At 44.5% G+C, this 21,972-nt stretch overlaps 1 protein-coding gene across 1 annotated transcript in view; it reads left to right on the plus strand.

The window, feature by feature from the left end:
* Positions 1-21,972, plus strand: part of LOC144128530 (cell adhesion molecule Dscam2-like) — a 219,329-nt gene that overhangs the window by 93,547 nt on the left and 103,810 nt on the right. The window contains exon 2 of the mRNA XM_077661976.1: positions 13,328-13,699. Within this exon, the coding sequence (XP_077518102.1) occupies positions 13,328-13,699 (372 nt within the window). The remainder of the gene's footprint in view (positions 1-13,327; positions 13,700-21,972) is intronic.

Genomic DNA, 21,972 nt, shown 5'->3' on the forward strand with positions numbered 1-21,972 from the left:
CTCAGAGTGGCAGAAAAACACGACAGCTCTCCTAACAGCGTCTCTCATCAGGCCTCTCGGCTACGCTACGGAGAGCAGAGAGCCGACTCTTCGCTCTCTCTGTGCAACGCACCACTGCCGCCGTCATCCTTCCAGCTCCTATCTCCCTTACCCCTCTGCCACACACACATTGGTAGTGTGGCTTCTCTCGTGCACTTTATAAGCTAACGGTGTGGAGAGCTTGTTCCTCGCTCCGCCATTCTGCGAGCGAAGGCAGGCCCCGGGCAACCCTGTTTACCTGCAGCCGCTGTCGCCTCTCCGGTGCTGTCCGCGCCGAAAATTATCGAGAGGCACGCGAAGCGCAATGTCAATATATCCCCCTCTGTACCTAGCGCTCCTACTCACTAGCGCACTGTTTTGTTTTTTGTTTTTGCCAAGAACACTTTTTTTTTTGCGTCGGTCCTAACTTCTACTTGAAACCCCGCTCGCACCGCCAGCCTCTATCGTCATAAACTTTTGAGGTTGATTTTCGCCTCTTCCGCGTGCAATGCTTAGCTTGCTTAGTTCCATTTTGCTTCTATTCCGGGCTCCGCACGCCAGCTGTATGCATTTGGGCCCTGTCGCCTAACGCTTGATAGCAAACAGTGAGAGAGCGGGGCGAATCACGAAAGTTGTTTCTGATGACGTGGCGAGAAGTAAAAAGGCGTGTTTGGAAGACGTGCGGAAAGGGCTGAGAGAGGAGGACACACCGCTCTTTGAGAGCGTTTCTCGCTCCGGTCAATGCCAGCCCAGGGCCGAGTTGAGCGGCCCTGAGCACCGGCGCACCTGCTGTGACGAGTAACATTTGCATAAGTCGTCGCGTGGCTGACGCCCCTAACATGCCCGGAACTTTGTTGACAAGTCGACGGCGTAGCGTAAGTGCTGAGCAAATACATTATGCGCTACGTGCTACTGTGATAGAATATTTTTGTTTTCCTTGTGAATTTTTCTACCACTTAGCAATGCCTCGAGGTAGAAGGTAGAGCGCTGCTTAGAAAACTGTCATTCCTGCTCCTCTGCTTTATTTAACGTCTTATACTTGAGCACAAGCCCTTTTTGAGAAGTGGCACGTCTGAAATCCAACTCTCATCAGTTTAGCTAAGTTATAGGCTAGCTATTTACCTCAGTAGATAAAGGGTTTTATTTTCGAACGACTCTGCTATTAAGGGGGTCTGAAGATATCTAGAAGACGTCGCTGATAGCAAATAAAATAATGAGGTGACTGACCACACCTTCCGGGAGAAATATGACGGCACCCAAAACACATGCTGTAAACTACAGGCTACAATGCATGTCATCTAATGTGGAGTCTACAAAAAAGTAAATTTTGAACGTGTTATTCTTAGTTGACTTATATGTCACTTTGCTTTACAATGTAAAGCTTCTATAGACTCCTGCAGGTGATGCAATGAAAAATCTGAAAAACATCTTTTTTTTTTCCGAGCGTTAAATATCACTAAGATTTTGTCGTGCTCGGTGATATTATGTGTTCGGGCGCATTCAGTACTTGAGTGTGAGCACTATATAAGCAATGCAGTTTTTAGATAAGGCAGATGCCCACTACACCAGTACTGCTCAAATGATTACAATGACATGTTGTTCCTGATGACATCTCTTCAATGTTTGGGGCGTGAGTTTAAACACTGTCCACTGAGGACATATTCCAGCGGCCACAAGAAATTTTTTTACTGCCGCGTTCCTTGCAGAAAACGTAAACAACAACGTGCTTGAGAGATCAACTCGTGTTTTTTTCTTAACTACACTTCTACCTTTCAGAAACAAGGAAAATTTGACGGAGCTGATTACCTATAAAAAATTGACATCACGCCCGTGAAGGCTTAGACAAGAATGCGAGAATGCTGCAATTTCGGTTGGATTTAACCTCGATCACCACTTTGGTGCTTGAACTCTAGGCGGAGGCTGCATGGGTTTCTAGTGGGGGCACACCTTGTAGAGGGAAGAGGTAGGTTGGTTGGTGGTGTGTGGTACATATGGAGGGTAGAGTCTGGTAGGTGAAGCAGGGCTGAGGTAACGTGGGGAGTTTGATCGTATGTACATGTGGGTGTGGGTGGGCGGTAAACGTTTTGATGAAAAGGTGGTGTTAGTGCGTGCTGCGTCGAGAGGGTGTAGGATTCACTCGTCGACGCTTCACGCAGATAATGGAGGCATTTTCGCCATTTGCCACTTTTACTGAAATCAGTTAAATCAATTAGTCAAATCACTCACTCAAATGAATCCCTCACTCAAAAAATAAATGCATTGAGTTTTTCTTCACCGTTTGCTGCAGGCGTAACGAAACATCGCCTGTGTTCACCTGGTTTCAATCATCGTTAAAAAAAGGCCGAATCCTGGAAATTGACCAGGTGCCTTGCGGAAGGATGCGCCTCATAGCTCATCATAGTGAGGAGGAGGAGGAACAACTTTATGACCGAGGCCGGTAGGCGTATACTTCATTACTTGGGCTTCATGCCCAGGTTGAAAAAGGCCACTAGTGACGTTCCTGTTCCTGCCGGGACCCGATGCCGGATTCGGCATAGTGAGGGATCAATGAAAATCATTAACCATTACGCTAATCGGGCGTGTTTTTCATAGGTGAGTAATTATGACTGCTGTATACGCCGGAAAACAAGCACTCGATCAATTTGACTGAACACGCGCCTGAATGGAAGACAAATTATTCAAGTCCTAATTTAGGTTACTGCCGCTGCGTCAAGGAATCGAAGGCATAGGCTGTACAAGTTGGGGACACCAGGACTCGCAGATTATCAGGCTTGATAAGAAAAAAAGAGCATATAGGGTCTACCCCTAGAAGTTTGCCTGGGCAAGCACTATAGAATATAGAACATAATCTCAGGTCAAACAACCTTCGTGACCCTAATTGCCTCCACGTGCCGTCTGTTCTAGGCGACCAAAGGCATCATCGAGCAGCCAGATTTTCTCTTACAACGCCCACGGTATGGATGCCAATGAGATACGACACACGAGCGCTCTTCGTATTTTGCACAGCACACTGCGATATACTAAGCGGATTATCTCAGAGCCTTCGTGGTGTCCTTTATTGACCCCGCCAGGCGTCTTGAAGTGTGTTTAGCCCACGATATATATTTATGTTTTTAGTTTACATGGATGCCACTCAGCTGTGTTGTGTCTCCCTCGTTCCACTTCGGGCCGATCTCACACAGTATCTGCACTCAGCCGTGCACAAATTTTCTCATTCGATGTTTGCTGGCATCACAGTAGTCTTGGCGTTCACTGGGTACAGGTTAGCAACGGACGAACACGGTATACGTTTTAGCTCAATATCGTTGGTAGTCAAGAGCAAGGCTACAGATTTTCCTGAATCGATGCAGCTAAATAACTGGGACGACAGAATCGAGTACCGAGTATCCCCGGGTACGACGTTCAGCTAAAAATTGTCCAGTACACCCACGGTGGTCCGTTTCCGGACAATCTAAAAACTTCCCACATGAAGTTCATGAAGAACATCTCCTAGGTTGTCTATCCGACTGAAAGAGTCGATGGATAATCAATAAAGAGAAGCTGCTCAGCATGAGTTCTGTTTAGCTGTTACCGGTCTAAGCAGGAATTTTATATTTGTTCCAACTTGCAAGCTTCACAACGTCAAATAAATAAATCAGTCGCGCTAAGGCAATCATCGTACATTTCTCAGTGCATTTTTGTTCTTTCTAGTTAAGCTGTTTGAGCTGGCAGGTCATTTCATTGCCGAAAAAACTGGGCGAAGACGACGGGAGAAAAAAAGGCACACAGACGCACAAAGAAGGCGCAGAACTTCCAACTGACTTTATTGTGTGAAAACGGGGCGCTTATAAAGGCTACCATGATGACAATTAAGGTAAACAGCCAAAAATATCGTCCGCAGGGTGAAGACAATATCAATAGGGCCACGAGTGATTAGGACCAACAGAAAGACCGGATGTGCCATCTAAGAAATAGAACTCTTTCCTTGACAGAGATAACGAAGTCAAGCTGACACAGTGGTCACTCCTTTTGGAGATGAAGTAAGCTTCGTAGTAATTTCAAAGCAAAAAATATTTGCTTCGCTCCGAAGGTGCTTCTGATTCCAACTGAAGTGCCATCCTACTGTTCAGTATGAGCCTAAATAGATAAAAAATAAAGCATTTCATTATGCAATAAAAAATCTTTGCACAGTGTCAAGTGTTTTAAATATTATTATTTAAGCTTCAATATAGATGCACATAAGGACCTTGAGATATCAATTTATTATAGAGCCTTAAAATATATAAATAGATTTGTTCACATTGCCAACCTGTATATTGAACGTTCAGTCCTTTGTTACACAGCTCAGAAAACTCAAATTAACATATATTGTAATATTGATTTATTCTTGGACGTATTGTGCGACATATATATGTAAGAATAGAGCTAGTATATTCTTGATGCTAGCAAAAGAAAAAATTGTTTAACGCACCTGACCTCGGATATCGGAAACTTTCTACCAGCGAATTCCTCGACGTATCCAATTCTGCTGGTCAGTTTTCGTGCTCATTTCGTGTGCCTTTAGCTGAAGTTCCCAAATCCGTCCTTGTATGTTGAGCTAAGGATATAGGTTCAATACTGAATCATATTTTTGCGCATGGGCCTGATGGGTTCGCACTGCAATAATTGTTATTTCTTATATTATGCATAGTCTTCTTCTTCTGTATTGCACCATTTAGTATTGGGAGGCTAGAGTCAGTCCTTTCAGGTTTCTTAACGAACCAATTCTTTATGATGTAAGGACCAGCATTCTAGTTTGAGTGCTCTACGCCACCCACATTTTAATTTATTAACACATTTCAGTTAGCTGGCTTTAACGGAACTAAATTTCATGCACAAGTTGTGACATGCTAAATATTTAGTTTCCTTCCCGCAATGCAAACACGTTAACCTTGCGCTTGCCGCACGATGGCCTTATTTTCCTATGTCCCTGCAAACCCAACACTGCTGAACCCAACCTAATTGCCTGGCGTTTTAACACCGAGACAGAGTACATACTGCTCAAATATAATTTATGAACAGTGGCATTGTGTTGCAGCATCAAAGTCCCCACCGTAGGCTATTCAGCTTTGAAGGGTAGCAACGCAAAAGACGGGGACAAAAGTGTGAATAGCACGGGACGGTTACCAAAACCAAGGTCATCGTTCTATCGTCATCATCGGCAGTGGGGTTGTGGATGTTCAAGTTTTGTTTTTTTGATCACGCAAGCTGTATGTATTGCATTTAAGCCGCTTTTTGAATTAATGAATATGAAATCGTAGTGAGCGCTTCGCTTGTGTGGCCGCTTGAATGTGTCTGAACAAAGGCATTAAATAGAACGACAGCCGCGTTGATCATAAAATTTACTTTCAAAAATTTTGAAAATGCACTGTCAATGCTCGTCTCTTTGATTAAATTTTACTTGAGATACACGGCGATCTAATCTCAAGCAAATGTCAAAATTTTCAACCGTACATGGAAAGATTTTGTAGACTGAAGTGATCAGACACTTGCAGCAGCCAGCGTGCCGGATCGTTGGAGATAGAATTTGTAGTGCACTTCTTGTACACCCTTCTTCGTTTTCAATTGGCTCTCTGTGTATCGTAAGCGCCTGTCAGGAAAGAAACTATTAAAATCAAAACAGAAACTACAGCTGGAGGAACTTGTCTTTCGCAAGACAAATCGGCAGAATGAAAAGTGGTTTTCAGGAAAGTGAATTACGACCATCGATTCTCTGCTTCTTCTAAGATATTTGAGAGCTCTGTGTCACCTGAATTACGAGAGAAGTGGGCATTGTTTCCACAGCATTGTTGGTGGCCTCCTCTAAAGAAAAGTCGGGCGCTCAGCTTGTCCTTATTTTTCTATCTTCTTTGTCTCTATTTGTCTTTGTCATCATTTGTCCAGCTTTTCCTTATTTTTCTATCGTCTTTTCGTTGAGTTCTAAATAATTTAAAATCAGTGGCAAGTCGCTGAAATAATATAAGGTATATTGCAAATTGTTACGTGCTGCTTTGGGCGTTCTTATTTCGCGGGATGTCCCAGCATCTGGTTGAAAATGATTCGTAGCCTGAGCCGACCAAAAACCTCGTGCTTGCCGCTCTTTGGCCTTAGATGCCTTTGCGCCAAAATAAAAAAATCATTATCATCAAAACGGTTTCGTTCGGCTTCTTTTGTAACTCACACCAAGTTTCTTTGCTCAGAATTCAGTACGCTTTTATGCAAAGTACGATTTTCATGCTAATGACGCACTTTTTCATGACACCAGGACATTTCTCCTATACGCTTCCCTCTCCGTCTGTTTCATTCCCGTCATCTTTTTCATGGGTATGATCCGGCTTTTCTATTTCTCCCGAGCGACACTTGCCACGCTTTTCCTGTCAATGCTCCCAGTTGTAACGTTGGCACGAGATCCTTTCTGCTTGGTCTCGGCTATAGATGAACGCACAGACTGTGACAAAGATACGGCTACGCTCCTCAAGCTGAAATATGCTGAGCTGTGATCTCACATGCAGAATAAATAATCTGAGAAGTGGGCGCGTACAGGGGTCATAACTGTAAAGCTCAAAGCATATAGCATATTACATAACAAGATTTTCTGCTGCGTTTTTATCAACACACTTATTTTGAGCTTCCAATAAATAACCTTTCGAGTTTGTGTGACTACTTGCGAAAAATCTGGAGCCTCATAGGTTGACAGTTATTGAAAATCGTCTTCTGGCAGCATTTAATCATCACAGCGTTAAATGGCCCCGTCGCCAATGCGCATCGATATTCCTCCTTTGACTGTAAGAGCGGAATTCGGTAGCTCGCGTTCGGCCTTTTTCAAAAAGCCTACAAATGCCGCCCGTACTGCAGCAGGAACAGAGAATATTTGGAGGTTGTAAGGAGCCATACTCTGCGGCGCATTCTACGCCACTTATGCACGCATGTATTTTTTTTTCGCTCCCTTAATTGCGCACACTGAGCGATTGATTGGTCAGAATGGCTATAAACTCAAGGAAGTTCTTGGGGCAAAACAAATTTTTAGGCAGTGCATTCATTACTATATAGAGGCTCAGGCGGGAAGAGACGGTGAATTGCGGAGAGACGCTCCTATGTGTCGTATTTTGTGGTTTGGTCTTAAGATCTTTCTGGTCTTACTACATGGCTGGCTATGAAAATTTTCTCATACAGGTATCTTTTTTCAGGTATCATTGTACATGGAGAGGAAGTAATTTATTTACAAATAATTAAACTCGAAGCCATGGTGCAATAAAAACCACGTCAAGCGGACCTGGGGTTGATTCAATGGCATTCGCACATTGAACAAGATAAGATTCGATTGGAAAACATTTATTCGCCGGCAGAAAGTAGTAAGGTGAGGTCTTGGTCGCGCTAGACGGCCGTCAGCCCGTGGCTGACGCCGACAACGTTGGCTGGCTCCGGATTGGAGCTTTCCAGCACGGCCTCCCTCTGCTCGGAAGTTAGGAGCTGAATTAGGTCCGGGGGAGGCGGATCCTCCGGGCACTTTCACAGGATGTGGTCTAGCGTGGCTCGGTCTCCGCACTGTGTACACTGGGGGAGTATTGCCCGCGGTACATGAGCGAAAGTACCGCCGGGTTGGGGTGGCAATGGGTTTGCGACCGGCGCTAGGTGGTCTGTTTGGTCTTTGTGAGCAATTTATGCGGCGGAGGGAAGGTGCGTCTTTCGAGGCGAATGTGGTGTGTTATGTCGTGAAACGGTAGAAGCGCTCCTAGTGGCTTCAGAAACTAAGTGAAAATTAAGAATCGCTCTAGAACTCTGATCTTATGAAGTCAACGTAAAACCCGTACAGATAAAATTCGCGGTTCTGTTAGAGCCTTGATAAGCTGTACTTGCAGCAAATGTACCTGAGTTGCACATATCTGTTTATGAACACAATTGACGACCGTTTTCAAAAATAATTTCCGCTGACTGTAAGATGGAGCGTTTTACATCATTTTCACCCGCAGAATACGTTTAAAGAATGGGCCGCCCAAGGTGGAATTTCGTACACTACGACTCGTTGAGGCACAGTGTTGCTTATACCGATTTCTCCTCTTGCGATAAAAATTACGGTTATACCAGACTTTGCATTTGTCAGCCGCATGTTATTTCCATGCAGCGTAAGTTCTTACACCACGCGACACAGCTTTTCACAACCTTCTTTCTTGAGCAAAAATTGCCGCCCTGTCTCCTAAGATGGAACAGCCGCACGAGTGCTTGTGATGTTGCCTTCTTTTCAGACATGGGGCGCTCCCATTCATTTCTTCTCTTTGAATGTCCAGCACTGAAAGAAGACCGGCGTCCTGAGATTTGTTTGCTTCTGCGTTTTGCCTGCTTTGGGAAGCAGCACGCTGCAAGCCTCTCAGCTAAGCTTCTTCTATTTCGATTCGTCCTTGCAGAAGAATAAATAAGTAAAAAAGTATGACTCCAAGTTCTCTTTCTTTTCTGTGCCAACAATGGTGTGCCGCGTAATGCATTTTACTCTTTTAATTTTTTTCCATGCGTAAGTGGGCCTGCCTGCGTTGCTCTTCGCTATTCTTTGCGAAGCTTACTGTCGGACAGCCTCCCGTATGCCCAGCTGCCTTTCTGCATTACGCGTCTCATATTTCGCCCCGCTTTCATCGCGTCTGCTGCCTGCACATTCCTTTTTCTTTACGAGCAACACGTCATTGTTTGCCTTTCTCATTGTCTCCTCGTATTTCGCGTCTGCCTCTATGAAAGACAGATCTCCTTGCAGGTTGTTCTTGGCAAGTTTCTACCTGAAATAATTGGTTCTCTTAATTAGGGTCCTGTGCTTACCAGGGTTATTTTTTATCTTTTTTTTTTCACAAGACAGAAAGACCACGAGTTTTTTCAGGGCAGTATTATGTACTCTACATCTCACTGGCGAAGTGAACAGACATTGCTTTCTTCTTAGGAGCGTACTGAAGCCTGTGCGAGCTTAACACTGCTTCTGGTCTCTCAGAATGTCATCTCGCGCCCCCCTTTGTTCTCTGCGTTAACACCGCAAGTTGTTGCATTCAGGCATGTCTCCAAGTTAGATTGTTCTGACAAGTTAATAATCTAGTAGTTAAATACAGTCGCTGCGTATAGTTTGATTGAAAGTGATGTCAAAGTGCGAGCAAAACTCTTTTTTTTACGTTCGTTAAATCACCTTTGAACGCTGGTGCAGCCTGTTCTTCCCGTTCTTTCTTTCCTGTTCCTGTTCTTTCTTTTCATCATAGAAGAGTAATCAGCTTCAGCATGCAGGAACATCAGGAAATATCAACATTTTAAGGTAACTCTCATCGCTGTCAGAACTAGAATCTTATGCGAGTGCATGTATTTGCGTAATTTTGATTAAATTTTTAAAAATGAAATCGAGAGCAATGAAATTTGATAAGTTGAAGTAAGAAACAAGATGTATAAAACACCCTGATATATTTGAAGTCAAATGTTCGCTCTTAACTTCAGGCGGGTTTGTAATAGATACAAAGAACACAGGGGAGTCCAGTGAACCTCTACGATAGAAAATAACAGAAGAGGGATTGATTGGTGATGGTACAGAAAGCAATTTAAGAAATTCGTAGAGACAGAGCCTCCGTTCTTGGTTTAGGACGTCATTAACTGTAGATTACTAGGAGAGGCTTCCGTTCTGCAACTAACTTAAAGCAACTGTAAAACAACCCTTCTGCAAATCGCGACGTGCGTTTAAGTCGCTGTAGATCGTGTACTTCAAAAGTGATTCATCACATAGTAATAATTTAAAATTTATGCCACAGTGGCACACAAAATGTGGGACATTCATGTGCAGCTGTTTATGAAGGTTGGCCCAATTTAAGAAGGGATATTAACACATTCGTTTGGAAAGCCAGCGAAGTGCCGGCTACTGAAAAAAAATTTCCCATTAAATATATAAAAAGAAGCGACGTTGCTGAAAGAGCTTTTCCTACTTGGGTAATTGTTTATAAGGCAGATGACGCTACTTTTCGACTGATACCGCTAGCATATTTTCTGGGAAATATCTTTTTTTCTCGCAGATTATTTTCAACGAACAGGAAGTGACTGGAACGCTGGAATAAAAATGCTCTAAACAGTCCATGGTGAAGCATGGTGCGGTTGTGCTTGACCATACAGCAGTAATGGCGGGCTTTGAGTGTGTAGATCGAAAACTGACACTGTTCTTCATAAAGGCTATATATGTGAAATGTTACAAGAAAATATTGCTATATCTGGTGCATGTAAATGTTTATAACAGCTACTACATGCTATAAACAGTACATGGTGATGCATGGTGCGGTTGTGCTTGATCATACAGCAGAAATGGCGGGCTTTGACTGTGTACATCGAAAACTGACACCGTTCTTCATAAAGGCTATATATGTGAAATGTTACAAGAAAATATTGCTATATCTGGTGCATTTGAATGTTTATAACAGCTACTACATGCTCTCAACAGTACATGGTGATGCATGGTGCGGCTGTGCTTGATCATACACCAGGAATGGCGGGCTTTGAGTGTGTATATCGAAAACTGACGCCGTTCTCCATAGAGGCTATAAATGTGAAATGTTACAAGAAAAATTATATTATCAAAAAGGGCATTATATTATCAAAACCTAGACACGCATCTCTTTCTTCTTTGAGCTGGTGGCACTTTCCTATGAGTGGTCGCTGCTTGTAATGACTTTCCCATATTTCTTCCTTTCCTGCGCTGTTCCCGCTGCATACTGTTTCACCCAAACGTCAACCTAACCCAGCTCTCCTCATCTCCACTTTGTTACATGCTGTGTCCTCTTAACTTCCGTATCCCTCTCTAACATCCTTCTTCCGAAATATTCCTCACATTTGCTCATCACATCAGCAAAGCAACAGAGCCGCGACTCCTTTAGCGTCGCTCCAGCGCCGATAGAGTTTTTCTCAAAGCAAAAATAAGTAGCGTAGTCGATCACGAGCGTGCCGCTGCTTTTCACATCAATCGCACCACCGCTTACAAGTCGCTAAAATTCGAAGGACAAGGAACGCATCGAAAGGATTACTTGAAATTGATGTCAAGTACGATACACGTACTTTTTCGAACTGTAGGCCGACTGACTTCGGAGAGGACACGCGAATAGGTTATCTGTCTATGAGGCGCCGTAAGAACCCTTTACGCTACGCACAACATAAATTATTAGCCGTCAGCTTTGCGTTTATGGAGCGTGTACTGAATGCATCACTACAACTTAGCTGAAGCACGAAAGCCGACGGCTCATCGCGACATGAAACGCTATCCTTCTTAGCATCCGATATATGCGACGGCGGCAGCCGTGGTTTCTTTATCCATGTCAGCAATTTTGTGAACAGGAGTCTGCGGAGCGCACTTCTGATGAAACATTTCTCATCGAAATGGCTGTAGCATGTCTGGGCATGGTTAAGGCTTCTGGGAAGTGCAGAAACACATAGGTATAGATAGGGAGCAATTCAGTTGGAGATGCGGGGCGATGTTGAGCTCGGTTCAGAGGAAGGAACTGAGCGAGGATAGTTTGAATATGTCCGTAGAGTGAAAACGTATGAAAGTAAGTAAGCTATCCCCCACAATATCATCAGTGGTAGAGTTCGCGGTCATTTTGTTGGTGTTAGTGGCAACAGTAGTGAATAAAGTAGTCACACAAAGGGAAATAAAATCTGAGGATATATTTAAGTTCTGCCATAAGAGTATGACACCCCAGCTTTATTGGGTTAACACCCATATGGGCGGAAATGGTCTTTGTCGACTTTACGTTCATAGATTCCTGCGAGTCCTGATACCACTGGCGCAGTGTTGCAGCGGTTAAGCGATAGCCATGTACTGGCAGGTGCTCCCAGTGGTGGCCCTTGTGGGGCCCAGGTTGCTCTTCCTGAGCCAGCAATCATTAATTTAACTGCCACCTGCCTGCTCACTATCAGGTGGCCAGGTCAAGAGGACACCGTAGGGTCACGTGACCTAGGTGGCCCATCTTCCCTCTGGGTTGCTCTTTGGGGACCGTTTGCCAGAGAACGTCCACGAGTTTTCCCTCAAAACGCCGACGTCGAATTTCCTGCGTTACGGGGCCTTTAAAGCTATTGCGTTAAAAAAACATTCTCCTTGCCCGGAAAATACCCGTATGTTTCTTAGAAACCTGATTTAGAGCCGACGCTCATAAAATGAATTGCGAGGGTGAAGTAGAAAGAAATAAAAATAGGTTGGAGAGAAAGAATAAAAATGCACAAAATGCAATATGCAAGGAGTAGGAAGAGGAAAGGCTGGGAGGTTAACCGCATGCAATGCTCCCTGGCCAATTCCCCCCCGTGGGTATGTTCCAATTAGCCTGAGATCATCATTTCATCATCATCAACAGGAAGAATAACCGGTTTGCTACCCTGCAAGGAGGGAAAGTAGTGTGGGACCAAAAAATAAAAAATAAAATGAGAGTAGCAGGAAAATGAAGAGTAAGTATGCAAAGTCAGCAAGCGTTAGGTAAAGTCACAGCCAACCGTGCACTTCAGAAGTTCTCAAGAAGAAGCCGAGCAGTGCCATTTCCAGTGGCCGAGAATCTTCTTTTCCGTCAGTGGGCGTGGATCCAGAAGCTCCGGCGCAAGGCAGAGAGACTGCCTTTCTGCGCTTTAGGAAGGGCATTCACAATGAATGTGGGCAATGGTCTCATCACACACGCAGATGGCACATGCAGGGCTATCAGCCATATCGATGAAGAAGAGGTAATGGTTGGTGAAGGAAAACCTTCAGAAGAACTCGCGCTCACCAGTATTAAGATCGAAATTAAAACTACTCTTCAACATAAGTACCATTACAAATGTTGGTACAGCAGTCAGTAAGGAAATATCGCGTTAGCATGGGAGTTGAGTTGAGGTGTTGAATGCTACAGGTGGGGTTAGCCTGGGTTATTCTGCTGGCAATTGCTCCACCGTAGCGTCCCTTCTATGTTTATAATGTCCTAAAGCCTATCGCATCTACCCCGCTATGCCCGCAGTCTCTTATAATAGCACACATTCCTCTCCCGCAGTCACCATCTATGCACACAATCAATCTACACAGTCCACCATCTATGCACATATTCAGTCACAGTAGAACATAGGCCATTGTAGTGCCACAATCAATACACACATTTACTCACAGTATAAAGTAGTTCACTGCAGAAGACAACTTCTACGCACACGTTCAATCACAGTAGGCCGTAGTCCGTTCCTGCTGTCACCATTTAGAAACGAGCGTTAGCATGGGAACGTGTGGTACGATGTGGACAGTGTGGTCGTGACTAAATATGAAGAACTTAGGCTTACCATCTTCCCACTCGCTTCTCATTCACCGCAGGCGCGGCGTCGCCGTCCCTGGGATTTGACGAAGAACCTCCCGAACGGTTCCACTTCCTCAACACGCTGGGCGGCTCGCTGAGATGCCGGGGCCACGGATCGCCCTCGCCTTCGCTGTGGTGGATCCACGGTGACGAGTTGAACGGCTCGTCTTCGTCATGGACGGGCGGCGGTAACGCGGCGGTGCTGTCCACTCCAGCCGCCCTGTCCGAAGTCCCCGGCCTACGACACACCAGCGCCGATGGCTCCACGCTGCTTTTTCCGGCATTCGGGGCCTCCGAATTCCGCGCCCACGTGCACTCCACCACCTACCGCTGCGTGCTCAGCAATGCCCTAGGGAAGATGGCCAGCCGCGCCGTGAGGGTGAGAGCAGGTAAGCCTACACGCTGTATCAATTTCCAAACAGTGCTCTATCACATGTAGTTCCTAAGGCTTAGATGGTACGGGCATGCGTAGGATTACTTCTTCTTCATTGGGAAGGAAAAGGGAGAGTTTGTTCCTCGATTGGCCGGTTCTTCTTACAGCTCGGCGTTCACACCCACGATATGTACTGGTCAAAAACATTCTGAGCCTGAATTCACAGCCTGTTTAAAACCAGTGAACGTAATTGCATGTACATCTCATCGAATTATTCACGCGGGCAGTATGCCATAATGAATTTTTGTGATACCTTCTTCGCATTAAATACCAAATGGATCAAGGAAGAAGAGCACCATCACAAGGCATTTTTGAAGAAAAAAGTCAACATTCTGGGTGGTTTCAAACCGGCGGAACAATTTGCTGCGTCCTCACAACTTCATAGAAACAATTTCTTCTCCTCAGTTATCTTGAACGTGATGTAACTATCATTCAAACTCTGACATAATGGTAAAACAGCTGAAGTTCTAAAGGGCCTTCCATGTCTCAATGGCGCTTGTCTTGGATACAAATGCCATTTGTTGGCGCACAAGAGATGCGCAACAGGTTAGGAGGTGATTGCCACAGCCAGAACTGCTCAGCGGTTTGTGAACACGTCAAGATGGAAGATGCGTAAGTGAGGTCAAGAATTCTTACAAACAGAAGACTTTCAAGTTCTAGTTTGTGCCCTCCATCCTCAGTTTTCACAGTAAAGCCTCTAACCGCGTCATTCAGCTACATACGGATATCAGAGAACATTTTTAAAATGACATTTCTATGCTCGTGAAGACCGTTAGGTATTCGAAATTAATCTATAATCTGAACAGATTATGTGCGCATTGTGTAACGCCGTGGTGAAGACAATGATGTTTCTTAAAGCATGTGGTATTCTGCGACGCAAAAACGCAATGAGTGTTATTTCCTGCAACTAAACAAAAATAAATCATTGTACCAGTACTTGTTGTCATGTCTGCTCTCAAAGGTGAGTAAAAAAAATGCAGAGCAGAAATTTGTACACCCTTGCGCCGTCTAAAAATGAATGTGATGTATGAAGTTTTATGTTTCAAAGCGGCGGCTATGAGGGACGCAGGAGTTGAGGGCTTCAGATTAATTTAGACATCATGGGGTCATTTATCGTGCACTGACACAGCGCAGCACATGGGTGCTTTTTGCGTTTCTTTTCCACAGAGTAGCTGCCTTCGTGGCCAGGAATGAATCACGGTCTTAACACTCGTTTTTAAAGCTTAGATCATTCACGCAGACTAGGCTACCAGCGAGCGAGGCAGAGAGATGTACTGAGGAGCACGGCTATGAACCCATCTGTGAAATGATCTGACTCACCGCTCTCCAGTTCTGCATTAACACCGCAAGCTGCTGAGAACAGCTCTCGTCAATGCAACGGGCGTGCGCTAATCAAGTGCTAGCTCCTCCATAGTTTCAGCATCGTCATATAAACAATGCCAGACATAGTTACAGGTGTTGTTAATTCGTTGGCGTAGAAAGAAAGAACAACAAAAATTATGGTGTCGTTTGAACACAAACATTTTAATACTGAACCGGCATCATTTGTGATGGACAGTGAAGCCGCGGCTGATACGCGCATGACTATTGATTAGCCAGCATTCATGGTTAAAAAGTATTTTAACATGCACGGCTAATGTGAGCATTCTAATTTTTTCGAATTATTGAACGTGGGAACATGCATGGTACTGGCGTGAGATGTTATTTTCTCACTCATCTAGAAAGTGAACGGTGTGCATGAAACCAGGTTCTTCTAACCACAACACACTGTCTTGCTCATCTGAGCTTAAGGCTAATTTTATACGCAGTTCGCATCACTCAACCGTTTACTTTAGAACTGGCCTTGGTTATTTTAATAAAATGCACACCGATAAGCGCTTCAGAGCAATGCGCAGTAAATACACACATCGAGAGACAGGCTCAATCATAAATCAACGGCCGAATGTTTTGCTCTAAAATATTGTAAAACGTGCACTTCCACTAGTGCAGGAAAGTACATGAATGTCTGGAAAGTAAAAAGATGCATTGCTGCTCTCAAAGTGGACTCGAGCTCTTGGCGACGATGCCCGCACGTTTGTTGTTTGTAGTTGGCTCTTGACCGAGTAAAAGAGATACTCTTCTGGGATCCGTCAACTCTTACCCTAGCCTACATTCCACACAAAGAAGTTATCAGCTGCAGCAGACATCTAACTTTATAGAAACAAGTGTGTGCATTGCCTGAGAAAAAAATACGCAATGATTCCATGAAAGACTCTTGTTAAACGCAGTGCCCGAGAGTATGCAAACAGTCTTTTTAAGGTGCCTTCATGGAATAGTAATGTTCAAAAACTTGTCCTGCTAGTAAGCTGGGCAAATATGAACTTGTGAGTGTCACCAAAACAAACGAAAGGAATAAAGCCAGAAACCCTAATCTGCGGCTTGTCTTTGCGTGTACAGAGACGTAGGCTGCAAAGACTTCCTTTTGTATGCCTCTCAGCGGATCATCCGGATTATCGCAGAGAAAATCCTCTACGAATGGCTGCGCGTATTCCTGCTGAGGCTCACCTCAGCGTCTTGCACCAAGAACGCTTATTTGGCCATGCTTTTCTGCGTCAATTTCAGGTCGCCGCAAATAGTCGCGAACCTCCTTGACCTCAGGGTTAATCCTGATTCTCTCGGAGTGCATCAAAAGTACATTTTATTTTAACGCTGTCGTGTTTGACGCGTGCTTTTAGTGCAATAAAATGGGCATTTCTGCACGAGCTCTTGCAAGAAACCCATCCACTTTCGTTAATACTTTTCGCAAGACTCTCCTTCTAGGATCAGTCTCTTACTTTTTAGTTTTGAAGGTGTTACTACCCCACGAGAATACCTTTCAAAAGGTTGTAGGAGAGTTAAAGACTACATGCGGAGCGCCTTCTGTACTTTCTCTCAAGGCCGAACGAGTTACCCTTTCAACCAAAGTATTAGACGTCGGATTTAGATCACTTACCTAACAACACAAGGAAATAGAGCGCATGCTTTTCTTACTAATATTGAAATAATGAAAAAAAATCGAATACAAATGTCGCCATTTAGTTTAATGCATTAATGCATGAGGTGGGAGAAGCTTAATTTATTGCTATTGATGTACTCTTGTGTTATAAATGTTTTGCCGAAAAATAACTGCGGTTTCACAGTATAACGAAATTGCTTACCATGATCGGATATGTACAACTTCCCAGGCAAGTTTCTCTGACATTTATTTATTCTTGTTTACTCGAGGAGAATTGCGTGTGCTCGTCGCACTTGATGGAACCAGGTACTTTCCGCCTTGCGGAAATGGTCGATACGATGGTTATTACAGCGGGTTGAAAAACACCTGCCATTATTTCTACCGCCGAACAACTCACCGCAACAGCTACCCATAGCCTATATAAGACAGCATATTGGAACAGTATGTTTTATAATAAGAAAGTAAAGATAATCCTTTCTTCGAAGAGGAGGTAAGAGCAAAAGGAGTGCCGTTGGGGAACTTCCAGAGTACTTTTGCTGGGCGGGGAGCACGCGTGATGTATAATTTATTGAAGTCTTTACGTAAGCTTTCTTCACAATTTTCATGCAAAAACCCTACATCCAGTCCCACACTGAACGTACCGTACTCTCCTATTCCTGTCTTTAATTTTTTTTGTTGGTTGATATTTTTGTCTGGCTGCAGCTTTACACATATTCCCCATTTATTCTCAGCTAAATTTTACAGGAGGCCTGCTTTTGCGCAAAGAATACGTTCGCAATCCAGCTTCTTTTGGATCCGTTATAATCCTGTTTTTGCTGCTTACTGTGTTTTTCTGGCGTCTACCTGCAAAGAGTACCTGCTTTTCTCGCCTCCTCCCTGGCACGCTTCTGAGCCTTGCGGCAACTTACGCACACTGTGCGTGGAATTACGAGGTCTTTCCTTTGTCTAGCTGCCGCGCTGAAGCCCACGTCTACCCAGTAGTTTCGGCTCTTTCATTTACCTATACTGCTTATTATATATTTCACTCACGCGCGCAATTTTTGATCGCTAGTTATCTGTGTATTGCACCGCACAAATATACTGAATAGCCTGCAGGGTGTCTTGCTCATTCGTTAGTTATATATAAATATTTTTTCTCATCGACCGCGAAATCTGGCACGTGCCTCAGTTTTAGTTTTTCTCTCTATAAGCGTCAGATAGAGCGCCAGCGCGAGGGGCTTCACTGCCGCACCTTTTTTTTTTCCTTTCTGTGTGAGGGCATTATACGCGTGTGCATTTTTGTATCATCGTTACTGTGTCTCGCAGCGGGAGATGCTCCTTCCCGAAGCTTAGCACGCCGTTCGCTCATTGTGTATTCCGGGTAGATAGTCGTCGCCTGGGAAGCAACCCTAGCCTCCCTGCTTCCTTTCTCGTTTTGCCTTTGCTATTGACTTTTATTTATTTTATTTTATTTCTTTATTTACGCGACATGCGATACTTTGTATTTTTTTGTACTTTTCCTCGAGGATACGAGCCGGTCTGCGGCTGGATAAGAAGCGACGCTAGGAGGGGAAACTCCCGCGAGCACTCGGCGGCGCAGATTGCGATATTGTTCCCAGGGCGTCTTGCACCGAGAACGTCGTTTGTAGTTACCACACCTTCTTCGTCCTCTTTCGAGGAAAAGAATAAAAGAACTGCAGATAAGCAATAAACGCCCGATACACAAAGCCACAGCAACAGAAAAGTAAGGAGAAGAATGAACAGAAAAACTAGAAAATGCATCATCTGTCTCCTCCTCTCAGCGGTGCTTTTCTCAGATGCCCGCGTGTTCTTTGTATAATACAAGAGCATTCTTGAAAACACCGCTTCCTTTGGGAACAGCGCCCTTATTTGGTTTCTCTTTCTTTCGGTTGTTGCCATTTTTTTTCCTGTTTGCAGCGAACAGGAAAAGGCGGTAGGCGTGAGGGAGTTGGTGCGAACGGCGTCCTAATGCGCACCTCGAAGCTACCACCAGCGGTGTGCAGCGAACGACGCGTGAGAAGAAGCAGCGCTTGCTCCGCAAGGAAAGCGCGTATGCAGCCATAGTGCGAAGCCGAACACACTTGGCGCTCGTTAGAACACGTTTCTCAAAATGCTTCGCTAGGGTCCTGGGTCTTATTTTTTGTTTGTTTGTCAAGATTTCTGCTTGCTCTTTTTTTTTTTTACCCTCCGTCACAATGAAGGTGGCTATTGATCGCCGCCTAGCAACTGGGCTCGGGGCTCGGAATTTCGCTGTGGTCGAAAGAGGGGTGAGCGTGCCGCGCAGACAGGCGCGGGAATAGCGTTGTTAAAATTGGGGCACCTTATGCCTGCTCGACATTGTGAGCGGCGCTCTGGTGGCCGTGCTCTTTTTGTAATGGAAGAGGCGCTGGCATGGGGCTAGAGAAGGAAAGCTGTAGCGGTGGCAATAAGGGTGGAAGATGGATTCTTCCGCAAGGCGTACCTTGCGGTAGCATCTGTATTTCCTGGTGCATGTGTCAGTCGCGGGTAGGTGCCATTCGAAATACTTGAGCGCACCCCCTTCACAGTTTTGTATTTTTCCGCTGTGATTTTGTGAACTATGGCTTCTATGCGGCGTGCCGTTCTTTCTCGTACATTCCAGCGATGTTTCATCCGCAACCGGTAATTCTCGCATTTAGGCCTAAATACCCCAATTTGTGCATTTTTTCGTGCAGGAGCTTTAGGAATTCGTTAATATGAAAAAAAGTTGGGCAATCTCGGTTTCTAAACAATTGCAAAACTCCATAAAAATGCCATTCTAATATTATTTTTTCACTGAAACACCGCGAAAAAAGGAAAATTTTCTCATCGGAACAACACTCATTCTCTCCCAACACGGATGTTTTCGCAGTCATTACTCAGAAATGAAAGCTGCTTTTCAAAACTGCCTTCTAATTAAGAATCTACTACGGGATGTTATCGCGTTACCTATGTAGGTCACTCTGGCTAGTTTTCTGCCTAGATTACTATCTCTCATGCCCTGGTCTCTATACCAGCGAATGAGCATAACCGCGACGTTTTCTTTCTTTCATTTCTGTACTGATAAATGTTATGGCTCGAGTCGTCAAAAGCCGCGTTCTGATGGGAGTCGAGTTAAATTTCAGCACCAACAATATGGGACGGGAAATCTTATGCGTGAACGCTTTTTTCCGTCCCTACTCGGTCTGTTTGTCAGAAAAACGCTTGCCTGTTCGACTCAATCACGCGTCTGCATTGAACACAAGAATGGTGTCGCAGCGCTCGCCAAGCCGTGAAACCCAGCTCTTATTTTCGTTCATTCGTTTTCACTTTGTGATGCCGACCAATGCTCCACACTCGCCGCTTTCGCTCGATGCACTGCTACGGTTGTTTCTTTTTCCTCTCACGGGCCTGTTTTTCTTAGGTTCAAGTATTTTCAATAGGTCCGCACCGTCAAACGCTGCGTTATCGACGTTTTTTGCGAAGCATGGTCGGCAAAACCCAGTCGTTGCGCTAGGTTTTCACGAACTAGGCAAATTATCAGGTAAATTCAGCGTGCTGTAATTTAGCTGCCCTCTGCAATAATTTACATCTGTTTTTTTTTGTTCGGGCTTCATTTTCGACGTGACGCACCTCACGGTGAACAGCAGTCATGCGCCACAACAATGTTCCCAAACCTTGTCTCTAATCCTAGCCACTAACCGAATGCCTGTTGCGGCTAGCACAACACCGCTATATGCAGCGCACACTCTGAGAAAGCAACCCAAGTAAGGTCCGTACTTTAAGTGCCCGCATAGGCGCTTACAACTGGGAGCAGTTTCTCGTACTTCCCTCCTCTAAGTAGGGCACATCGTTGCGTTAAGAGACCCGAAATTTCCCATGTTTCTACTGTAACCTAAGCGCTCCGTATTGACTGAAAGAAAAAAAAATGAATGAAACGGGAACATATCCGCAAAAGCAGAAATGCAGAAAAATGGCAAACGTCGAAGGGTGTGAACCACGCACCAAATGGCTCAAAAAGCCGCCTTTTTAGATAGTGTGGTCTGTATCTTTAGTTACCATCGTTGCCTAATTATGAAAAAAAAACTAAACGTCCTGAAGAGTATTAGCAATATAATAGGTCAGGAAGAGAACTAATTTGTAATCCTGGCTTCTGTAGCAGTGTGGAAAAAGTTCTTTATTTTGCCTCAGTTAAATGTCTCTCTGACTTTCGAGAACTTCAGTGATGTTTTTCGTGTGATGTTAAGTCACTAAGATGCAGCAGCAATGCACCAAGCTCTCTCGAGCTCAAGAAAAAATTACGAAAAATGAAGCGTACTCTAACCGGCCATTTTGCTACGGCTCTCTTGCGCGCATAAACGAAGAAGCTTCTAACGGTGCCTTCCCTTCAGTTGTCTCTGGGTTGCCGAACTGAAGCTCAGATGGCTATAGTATGGTAGCGCAGTGGAAAGGTTTAGCGCCTTTCCTTGTACCGACGACGAGAGAACCTCGCTTCAGCATTTCCATGAAGAAGCGAATTTTCCGGCTCCGACAACTTCACTCGAAGCAAGATTTCTTGGGCTTGAGAAGATCAGGAGCTGTACCTGTGTAGCCGAGGTATGGGTTTTCTCCCGGTTCCTTATTTCTTTCTTAAGCTTACTTTTTCCTTCCTTGGTCAGTCCGGTTACAAAGCACTAGGAAAAGTCAATGTGGCATGATTCCTACTCCTGCTGCAAACAGAATTCTTTAACTTATTGTGTTCTGTTGTCCTAAAGGAAAAAATGTGTGAACTCTAGTTCTCTTTTTCTGGATTAGCTTATTGTCATGTGTATTTCATTTTCCTAATCGTAGAAAAGTTTGACTTCAGAAAACTTGACTTCAAAGCACGGTCTTTCTTCCTTGCTTGCTTTGCATTGGAAATGTCCTGCACTCTTTTTATTCTCTGCTTTCTTTGATTTTTGGGTTCTGTCTTGGTCTCAAGCTCATCTAGAGCGAGCGGGAGGTACCCCGTATTGGTTTCTATCTCTGTTTTTTTTTCGTGCGCTCGGGGCAGGGAACCGTCTAAGGCGATCTTTTAAATTCAATTTCGAGGCGAAAGTCTTTCCGAATTCTTTCGATCACTCCTGGAAGCACGCATCGCTTGATAAGACTCGACGGCATCGGTGTTCGCTGGGGGAACTAGGACGGCAGTTTTAGTTTGCGCTCTCATCGGTCTTTTCTTGCGCTTTGCTTTTCTTCATTTCTTTGAGTTTGCAGCAAGTCGGTTCGGTGTTGACCTTTTAGTTAGGTTTGAGTTGGAC

Source organism: Amblyomma americanum, chromosome 4 (genome assembly GCF_052857255.1).
Source record: "Amblyomma americanum isolate KBUSLIRL-KWMA chromosome 4, ASM5285725v1, whole genome shotgun sequence".
In the NCBI taxonomy this organism is placed as follows: Eukaryota; Metazoa; Arthropoda; class Arachnida; order Ixodida; family Ixodidae; genus Amblyomma; species Amblyomma americanum.